This window comes from Citrus clementina, unplaced genomic scaffold (assembly GCF_000493195.1).
Source record: "Citrus clementina cultivar Clemenules unplaced genomic scaffold, Citrus_clementina_v1.0 scaffold_9, whole genome shotgun sequence".
Taxonomy (NCBI): domain Eukaryota; kingdom Viridiplantae; phylum Streptophyta; class Magnoliopsida; order Sapindales; family Rutaceae; genus Citrus; species Citrus x clementina.
This window is the reverse complement of record NW_006261964.1, coordinates 15,333,743-15,344,010: the sequence shown is the minus strand read 5'-3', so window position 1 is coordinate 15,344,010 and position 10,268 is coordinate 15,333,743. Positions and strand designations below refer to the sequence as shown.

The following is a 10,268-nucleotide window of genomic DNA, read 5'->3' as shown; positions in this document are numbered from 1 at the left end:
TCTCAAAATCAACTGTAGAAGGGACTGATTTTGACAAAAGTAATTTTGATTTTTTTTTACCAAACACTAAAATTAGTTTTTAGATTTTCAAAAGTCACTTTTAAGCCTCCCAAAAACAATCTCAAACAGGCACTAAGTTCTATTAAGTGAAACTTACAAAGTAATGTGAGTTTACAGTAGATCAAGGATACTTACAAAGTATCGCATCTATAAAGTACATATTGTATCTAAATCTTATTGTATCAAACCACATGGTCCTCACAAGATTTCTCCCGTGTGAATCACTTCTCATGAGATAAAAGACAAAAAAATATAGGGTGTGAAAGAATTTGTTTTAGACTTAACAGCTTCAAGCACAGGGAATCTCATCAATGTGCTTAACAAAGCTAAAACGAAGAGAATAAAGTCAATACTAAAATTGATTTTGGAATCTAAAATAACATTAGAACACTCATCAAAACCCCATTTAAAAACCTTGAAAAAAAATTCACTCAATAAAAATTCCCTCAATTACTCAAAAAAAATTTCTCTAAAGATCTAAATGACAATTAAATTCTGGGAAAAATTGCACTTAAGAAATAAATAAACTAATCCATAAAAAAATTTCCTGTCATTGACAAACCAAGATTGATAAACAAAATTTCCTCAAAAGAATCAGTCCATTCACTTTTTTGGCTTAAATGGTTAATTTTGTAATAACGTAAGAGAATTGGTGACTTTGTGATATTTTCCCAAAGAAAATTTGAAAATTCAGCCGAGGCCGGTCTCATCTCTCAGCGTGGCTCCGTCCCAGCAACAAATTGGCGGGACGAGAGAACTCAAAAGAATTCCCGATAAAAATAAAATGGATTAGAAAGAGCAGCAGCTTATTATTGTTGTTGTTGTTGCAAGAGAAATTAAATAATGCTGACCGGAAGAGACAGCTTGAATCGATTGATCGGCAAGCGTAGGCGATATCTTCCCAATCGTGAATCCCTTCTCTCTGCCCCAATCCAGGTGACTCTGTCTCTACCACTGTGAAATTATTTTCATCTTTTTAAATTCTTTGTTTAAAATTGAATTTCACTTGATGTTTGTTAGAGCTCTTTGAATCTCTGCAATGATACGAAAAATGGTAAAATTATCCCGGATGATGAAACGGAAAAAGGCTATTCCAAAGCTGCTCGTCTTGTGACCTGCCCAATTTGTGGTTCTGATGTTCCTGGTGATAATCATATGATCAACTCTCATCTGGGTAAGCTTGTTTTCTTCTCCCTTTTAATTTGTTTGATTGCTAACTAATAATTTACTCATATTTGATTTAGGGGATACCTGATATTAGGGTTTTTGAACTTTTTGATTGCATTAGTGTAAATAAATTTGGTGATTAGCTGTTACAAATTGTTTGATTTCTTTGTATTATGCTTATAGTTTGAATGAATTGCTTCTAGATGCCTGTTTAGCTAGAGGAACCAAACGAAAATTGACTCAGCGCACCCTTCTTCAATTGAACTTCTCTGCACAAACTCAAGATCAAAACCATTCCAATGAAACAAAGCTTTCCACTACCAACGTGTTTTCTGAGGGTCCAGTTGAGAGTCTTGAACAGAATTCTATTTGTGGACTGGCTAACTATGTAGCAGTTGAAGACTATAATAGTAATCACTGGAGATCAACTGAGAATACAACCAGCCATCAAAGGATTAACTGTGATGAGAAGACACCTTTGTCTTCCCCACATATTAATGGGCCTGAACATGATGTGAATGTGACTGTTGATGGCATGTCTGAGGCTACTCTTCAAACTTTTATTGTTGGTCGGAGGTATAGTGATGAAAAGGAGATTAAAATTGGAGCTCACATCTCTCTTTCAAGAGATCCTAATAATGTTAAGGACCCCAATGCTGTAAAGGTTCATTTCTTTTTGACTGGGCATTTGCATGAGCTGTTTTTTTTTTTTTAATATCTTATTATTACATACATAGATACATACTCAAAAAATTGTATGAGTTACAATTGATTATGCGACTCTATACTCGAAGAGTTGACTAAATTTGTGTCTTTTAGCAATGCTATGTGTAGAGAATTACTGCTTTGAAATTTGGATTAATACAGATGTTTGCAAGAGATGAGGATGTGTTGCATGAGTGAACACACACCCACACACTCATTCATACATTTCATTGTTGAATGTTCATTCCTCTGCAATATACATACCCTCATTTAAAGTCTTTGCATACTCTTCCAAGTCAGGTTTTTTCTGCAGATTCTGGATGCTGTAAAGTGCTCGGTTATCTTCCTAAAGAGTTATCAGAATATTTATCTCCGCTAATGGAAAAATACTCCCTGAGCTTTGAGGTGATGCAGTTATCGAGTAGGAAATATTCATATTAGCTAAATTTCTATGCAGTTTGTTTATTTTGTTATTGTACTGTGGAAGAATGTTTGGTGTATGATCAATGAGGTAAAAACTTTGGTGTAAAGGGAATAATTTTTCAAGTCTCATTGTGCAACCAACTTCCTTTTCGGTCAAGTGCAAATTCTCTTCTTCACAGGCAATTGTTTAATCTGCAAAATATAACGATAGTGAGAGGAGGTGAAAATGCTATCCATTGCTTAGCTAATTATTTCACTGTTGTCAGATTCTTGTCTACTTTGATTATGCTCTTCTCCAATTTTCTACAACCACTGCACCTGTATTTCACTAAGAAAATTTTCATGAAAAAAATTTTAAATGAACAAAAATTCAGGCTGTGTTTGAAAGCCAGAAAGAAAGAGAGAATATCAAATTGGTAGACTTTAATGGAAGACCACCTTGATCTTCTGATTCCATTATGTTTTTCTCTGTCAGTTGCTAGTGTTTCCATCATGTGCCCAACTTTTCAATGCCAGAATATTGTAGATAAAATCATATGATGGAATTGGGAAACTGATGAGTAATTGCTTTATTTATCACTTTTGTACGTGGTTTTTTTATGCAGGGTTTTGTGATTTCAGCTCCAAAACATTCCCTTGATATTGTTCAAATAAAGATTACATATCACAAGATTGAATCAGATAATGAAAATGATGATGATATTAAGGTTTCTACATGTCTCTGGAAAAGGGCTCTACATGTAGCTAGATCAGCAAAAGGCTATCCTTCCAGTATGATCAAATATCAGTGCAATTTCAATTTGTTAATACAAGAAGTGCTGGGAAATAGTCGTCATCTTTTTAAAGCTGATGAAATTGACTTCCTAGGTATCACTGCCGATACTTAAGTATCTTTTTTTTCTTTTGTTACTACATCTTAGTATCTTTTTTTTCTCTTTTGTTGCTACATCTTCCAGAAAAGTTATGACAATTACCCGTACTTTCTTTTGTCAGAATCATTCTCAATGCTTTCTGGGGATAGTCAGAGGCTTTTTGTCCGGCTTTATATGCGGAAAGGTCCCTTTACTTACCAGACTATCTCTTTAGTTTGTTGTAGCATCAGAGTTATACTTCTAGCTGCCTTAAGATTTATTATGTCTCTACTTTCAGGGCTTCTAGTGCATCTTCTAAATTCATTACCATACCAAATTGTTAAGCTGTTGGGATGCGGCTTCAAACACACATATACACACACTTTTAAGTAAATACTGTGGGAAGCTTAAATTAGACACATTTTCTATGGAACTTAAATTGGATGTATGAAAAACATAAATTTTTCCATCTTGTTTTTTTGGTTAAGAGATGTATTATGACTAATGAATCTTGCCATCTTTGCCACGAGTGAATCATTCTATTTCATCTTGCTGTTATCCCTAAAATTTTCTTATTAAGTGCATTCGATTATACATATGCTAGATTATGCCAAGTTAGAAAAACTGCATTCTCAGAAGTTGTATGAAATCACTTTCAGGTAAATGAATCATTTAAAAATGTCTATTCTATCAAGCAATTTGTTGTCTTTTGCGGAACGCTATTTGATGAGCAATTGAGAACAATGTCCTTTCTCCCAAGACTGACATTTGACGGTATATTTGATATCATATCACTGTTAAGGGCCATGGTTTCGGTTGTCGAATATTTCCTATCCTGAAGTATCAAATTCTCGAGAAGCAATCAGGGAGCTCACTGGTAATTCAACTCTTTTGATAATATTATTTCCAAATTTCAATGGGTTCCTTAAAGAAAATTTCTAAATGTCATTGGATTGCAGATAATGGCTATATACGCTCCTCCGAAGATACAAACGAACTACATGATGCCATTAAGGATATTTGTAATTTGCTCACTGTCTCTGAGCTACGTGAAATTTCATGTGTGCTTCCGAAGGTTTATGTTTTTCCTACTTGTCAGTCTCATTTTGTTTCTTTTCTTTTCACCCCCCCCCCCCCCACCCCCCCAACCCCAAACTTATTCAAGAAGTATGCAATGAGAACCTTATGATATTGAGCATACATGTCATCTGATCTAGGATTCCTTAGGCGTGAAATTTTTAGTAAGCAACATTATTTCGAAAATGTTGATTAATTTACAGCAGCAACATTTTAACTTTATTTTTGGTTGCTGTTGCACACATGTTATTGCTATATGTAATTTTCTTTTTCGCTTAAAGGTGTGTAACCTTTTTTACCCTTTGACAAAAGGTTATTCCTAATTAAACAAACACCTAAAGAACATTGCATGTTTAAAATTAGCTGCTTAGTATTAAGAAGCCACTAAACCATAAGCTTGAGTCATCAAATTACAATTGATACTATATGAGTTCTGTTACACCCCCTTGAAAGCAAAGCATGTGCGGTTGTTGATCAAATACAGCATGACGACAAACAGTTAACCAGCTACCATGTAGACAAGTAGATATTATACCTTTTGTCAATCTTTGTTGCTCTAAAGTCTATTGCACATGTGTCTGTATCAATAAGTAGACACCATTCGTTGCATGAAGCAAGCCTTTCATTGCATAGACATATTTTCCATCTATGTTGCTAGTTCAGAAATTTCATCAACATTCAAGTGACCATATTACATGGTGTTCTCTTCCATCACTATTGACTTTGGATTTAGCAATGCTTTTTTTATTAAATATGTGTTCTTTATTAGAAATTTAATTTTGTTTGCATGTTCGAAAGTTTTAGTTTGTCTTTGGTATATATACCATTGATACATTGTGTTTAGGTGCGTCATTCTTGAATTGAGTTCAAAAATTGTCCATCTTACTTCTAACATACTCTAGGTAATAAAGTGGCTATCTCTGATATCCCATCGAAACCTTGTAACTATTTTAGTATTTATGAGCATAAGTTTCAGATTCCAATAACCATATGGCTTATTTTAGTTGGCAAGATGTGCTTCAATATTTTCCATAGCCAAAAATTATATTTGGTTAAGACATTTTGATGCTTGTTTCAAAGATATGTTCTTTTTGTCAGTAGTTGTTTTGAAGACCTCGATACTTGCATGAGCATGAGTTTCAGATTCCAGTATGATTTATTTTAGTTGGCGAGATATGCTTCATACTAACTTAATATCAGGTTTTCCTTTGCCAAAAATTATATTTTGTTAGATATTTTGATGCTCTTTCCAAAGATATGTTCTTTTTTGTCAGTAATTGCTTTGAAGACCTTGATATCTGCATGAAACCTTGAGGATCCATGCCTTGACTAAGCAAGGATTCCTTTATATGAATTTCTATTTATTTCCAATATGATATTTTCCATCATCCATACCTACTTGTTAGAAAAAGGAAAAGAAGAGCATTCCATTCAGTAGTGTTCCTTTAGAGAAGTGTTTCTTCAACTCTATATAATGTTCATATTGTGGTCTTTATTTCTTCTATAGCCTTTTAATTGCTCTGCAATGTTCTTTATTGAGTCTTCAGAATTGCCATCGTGGTTCAAGAAAGCAAAAGGTTATTGCATCTCTTCTTTGTTTCTATGAAGACGGTATATGGTACATATGATATACTTAAGAGAATATTAAGTCTTATAGTATTTTAAGATTTTTAAGTCTTATAGTATTTTAAGATTTTTAAGTCTTATATTTTTTTGTTAATTTTAGTCTCTCCTTGTTTTTCAAATTTGCAGTCCATTCCTACCAAAAATGATTCTGGACAGAACAGGGTTATGTATTAGAGTATCTTCAAAAGCCGAACATCTTATCTGGCGTGCCGAGGTGCACATTTGGCTTCTATGTTTTTTTTTTTTTGGGGGGGGAGAACAATTTGGTATTTAACCAAAATATGGGTTTTGGTTTACATCTAAGTATTTTCTTTGGAATTTTCTTATGCAGAGGCTCTTTTTCCTTAATGGAGAGCAGGATCTGTCTGCATTTCTGCTAGTTGATCTGGGGATTGTCAAATATCCAACTTACAACTGCATAATTGCAGAGCAGATTTTCTCTGGTCTATGTGACTTGCTTGCTTATGAAGAGGTCTTCATTTGTGTTTATATGGAAATATTGTTGGAGAGTTTGTTGCCTTTGCTCTAAGTGTTGTTATTTATTGCAGGCCATTGAATTGGCACAAATAATGGATCAATCTCTTGATGAAAACAACATTGAATTGGTTTTACGATGCATTATGATAGCTGAATCCCGTATGTACAGTAGCTCCTGCAAAGCAGTTCAATCCATAACTTCTGAATTAGCAAATACATTTCATTCGTGCTTTTCGGCGTCATGGGTGTACTCAAAAGTGGTCTTGTTAGGAATTTCGTTTCTTGAGCGTGAGCAAAGGTATGCAATTTACAATCAAAATTCTTTTTTTTCCCCTTTCTTAAAAGAATAATTGTATTTCTTTTGAAAGTAGAACCCTTGTGCGTGACAACAACCATATTTCTTGATCAGTCAATGCTCTATCATTTTCTCCTTTTTTCCCTCTTTTTCCTTTTTCCTGCTGCCACAGTCATACTTGCAATTGCTTTCTGAAATGAACTCCATTTCATTACAATATGCTTCCTAATCATCTGCCTAACTGAATCTTGTTCTCAGTAAAAAGTTGTCTTAAAGCAAGAATGCTCTTGTTGGATTGCAGCATATGCAAAATCATTCTATAAAGCTTATGTGATTGCTTAGGTGAACTCTCCCAATAATTGGATGTATGCACTCCTTTGTCCAAAAGCTTACTCCATTGATTGGCTAAGTTGTCTTGTTTATACCTCCTATCATTGGAGTTGTAACTTCTAAAACTTTAAATCCTACCACCTCTTATATAATTGAAAGAATCCTTATATTTTCCCCCCATTGGTTGCAGTTTTTTTCTTTTTTGGTTCCCCATTAATACCACCACCTCTGGTATATCTGGAAGAAAACTTTATTTTAATTTTCAGTTGTGCACACTAAGCAAGATGCTTTTTCTTATCATTGCTTCAATCAGTGATAAGGAAAATTGATCTTAATTGGAAATTTCGGATACCCCTCTCGTGAATTGACCATCTTTAAATCACCTCCTTATTTTTAAAAACCTCAAGTTACTCTCGGTTTTGTCCAAAAGATAAGGGAAAATTGGGGGTGGGTTGATGAAATTTTTTTTGTCTTCTTAACAAAAATATAGGTAAATTGAGAGGGATGATTTGAATTCAATTCACGGGGGGTAATCTGAAATTAACCCATCTTAATTACTACATCATAAAATTGATAACTTGGTGAAAGATGGGTGTTTGCTTTGCGTGAAGTTGATAAGGATTTTTGCTGCTCTGTTCCACACTACTTCATTTGTTATTTTGCACAAGATACCTCTCTTAGTCTCCTACGTTTGGCAAAGGATAAATAACGTTATCTTTAGAGGTAAAAGAACAGTTTCATATCATATGCCACCTTTTAAACCTTTGTTCCCTTTTTCTCTTCTAGAAAATAATTGATTATTCTACTTTTCTATATCTCCAGCGGTTAATTGTTTGCATTAAGCATAATGCTCTTTGGTTATCACTGACTGATTAATGCCAGAAAGAATTGAGTTCAATTACTAGTTTGGAAACATGGTGCCCCAGGAAAAATGAAGAGATTTTGCATTTGATGCAGTTGAGACATTTTGCTATCAAAATGATCCTATTTCTGTCTCAGGTTCAATGATGCCATAAATTTGCTGAGAAGGCTGCTAAGTTGCTTCACCTGTGATAGTAGAAGAGGATATTGGACATTGAGGTTGTCTATTGATTTGGAGCATATGGGCTGTCCCAGTGAGAGTCTGTCAGTTGCTGAAGGTGGGTTACTGGATTCATGGGTACGTGCTGGTTCAAGAGTAGCACTACAAAGGAGGGTCCTTCGATTGGGGAAACCACCAAGGCGGTGGAAAATTCCTAGTTTTTCAGAATCCATTAAAAGAAAGATCACTGAGGTTATTGCTTTAATCTTTTAAGATTTTGAGATTGAGATGCTTCTTGAACTATAAATCTAAAATGTTGCGAATCTGATTTCCTTGTAAATAAAACAGATTCATGTTCAAGGGAGGCCTTTGAACTGTGAAATTGGTATGAAAAGCTGGTTCTATGGAGAGGATGGTGAAAAATGTGGAGTTGAGCAGCTTGCTTTACAGTATTATGCTGGGGAAGGAGGTGGATGGCATGGTGTTCATACAGAGAGTGGCATTTGGTTAACTATTTTTGGGCTTCTCATGTGGGACATTTTGTTTTCTGATGTACTTGATGTTTTCCGCAGCAGATTTCAGGTATTCTTTTTTCTAACTTCTCATTCTCTCCCTGAACTTTAACATATGCATGTATCTTCATATGCACATGCATGCACTTACCACCACTCAGTTTCTATTGTTTAAGTACTTCAATTGGGTTTATTTTTACAATTCTCTCCAAAATTGGAGAAATGGAAGTAATAAAACGGAAGATATGAAATTGAATAAATTGAATCAGATTGGGGGTCCTAAACTCTGTTTTGTTGTCTCCACACTCTGCCAATTATTTAAGAGAGATCCTCTTCATTTTTTCCTTTTTTTTACTAGAAACTTTATTAACAATAGAAGAAATTACAAAGAGGTGGGCCCAGCAGTTTACAAAATGACTTATCGAACAAAAAATCCAAAATTGCCAAGAAATTCATCTAACAGCAGCTTCCTGATATTCTTGAATACAAAGAAAAATGGAATATTCTTTTGAATTCATTAATCATTACAAACAAATGCCTAGAAATGAGCTTTATACCAAAAAAATAAGCATTTAAAAGTATGACAGAAAATAGAACTCTGATTTTTGCTTTCTGTCCGACACTTGGCTCTTATAACCAAAATAGCCAAACATGTCATTGCTTCTAGGTACGCACTTACCATTTATTCTTCACATTGATTGCTTAATCTTCTAACTTAGTTAAACTTGTTATTTTGTTTTATTAAAATCAAGAAGTGTGTGTATTAATATACTCCTAAAAGAGGTCAAAGTTGTCCAGACGAAGAAAGGAAACAACCCTGAAAGTGTAGAACAGAAGGCTATTTATGAAAATTATTTATCTTTTTTTTTTCTTTCCCCGCAGAATGCTCCCTTGGATTTGGCAACTGATAGCTTTTATATAGTGAGAAAGAACCTTATAGAATCTCAGCTACAAAAAATTTATGATGGTATGGCCGAGGAGATTCTCATCACATCTTGGGAATCACATGTGGGAACAGTTTGCAGAGGGGTTAACTGGGACCGGCATTCTCTCTCTGAGCTTCGAGCAGCTGTTACCTGCATCGGGGGCCCTTGTTTGGCTCATTTGTGCCGACATCTTGCCCAAGATTACGGAAGCTGGTCCAGTGGAATGCCAGATTTGTTGATATGGCGTTTCCACAACGAATACAGGGGTGAAGCCAAACTCGTCGAAGTTAAAGGCCCCAGGGATCGGCTCTCTGAACAGCAGAGAGCATGGCTACTGCTGCTAATGGATTGTGGGTTCAAGGTAGAGGTTTGCAAAGTGAGTGCACAACCAGTATCTACATGAAATCTTACTGCTTTTTCTTTACCGGGAATGTGAATGTTTGCAAAGTTGGATTTTGTATCGTTTATCACTTGCAATTGCAGGTATTTTCAAAAATTCTTTATGGCTTAATTATTTATCAAACATTTTCACAAAACGTCATTTTCATCTCTTTGCTATTACAAACTTATTTCTGCATCCTCACATTTTATTAGTTATTTGAGAATATAATCTGTGGCTGTGTACTTAATAAACTATAAATGAAGTCCTGTTAACATCATTTTCCTTTTAAATAGCTAATTCATGACACATCTCACAAACGGTAGGTAAGCACACCAAGATTTACTTGAAAAAAAAAAAAATTTACAATCTATTTGAGTGTTTGTATTCTAACTTAACTGACTTTTTTTTTTAAATAA

General features: G+C 34.5%; 1 protein-coding gene across 3 annotated transcripts; it reads left to right on the top strand.

Moving 5' to 3' along the window:
• The first annotated feature begins 764 nt into the window (after positions 1 to 764).
• LOC18033441 (fanconi-associated nuclease 1 homolog) lies at positions 765 to 9,971 on the top strand. Of its 3 annotated transcripts, XM_006420858.2 has the most exons (15): positions 765 to 996; positions 1,081 to 1,234; positions 1,431 to 1,891; positions 2,233 to 2,337; positions 2,961 to 3,222; positions 3,349 to 3,411; positions 4,009 to 4,083; positions 4,166 to 4,281; positions 5,831 to 5,901; positions 6,036 to 6,123; positions 6,241 to 6,381; positions 6,458 to 6,684; positions 8,011 to 8,284; positions 8,381 to 8,614; positions 9,427 to 9,971. In XM_006420858.2, exons 1-15 carry the CDS (start codon positions 904 to 906, stop codon positions 9,871 to 9,873), a joined length of 2,811 nt encoding a protein of 936 aa, XP_006420921.1. In that variant the 5' UTR covers positions 765 to 903; the 3' UTR covers positions 9,874 to 9,971. The 3 variants fall into 3 exon arrangements, with proteins under 3 accessions (XP_006420921.1, XP_024036489.1, XP_024036490.1); XM_024180721.1 differs by lacking the exon at positions 3,349 to 3,411; XM_024180722.1 differs by lacking the exon at positions 6,241 to 6,381.
• Positions 9,972 to 10,268: the final 297 nt, after the last annotated feature.

Excerpts from the sequence above, each read along its gene's own strand:
- LOC18033441 (XM_006420858.2), top strand. The coding sequence starts at position 904 with ATGCTGACCGGAAGAGACAGCTTGAATCGATTGATCGGCAAGCGTAGG. Across the intron at positions 2,338-2,960 it reads AATACTCCCTGAGCTTTGAG|GGTTTTGTGATTTCAGCTCC; the intron begins GTGATGCAGTTA and ends TTTTTTATGCAG. Across the intron at positions 4,084-4,165 it reads AGCAATCAGGGAGCTCACTG|ATAATGGCTATATACGCTCC; the intron begins GTAATTCAACTC and ends ATTGGATTGCAG.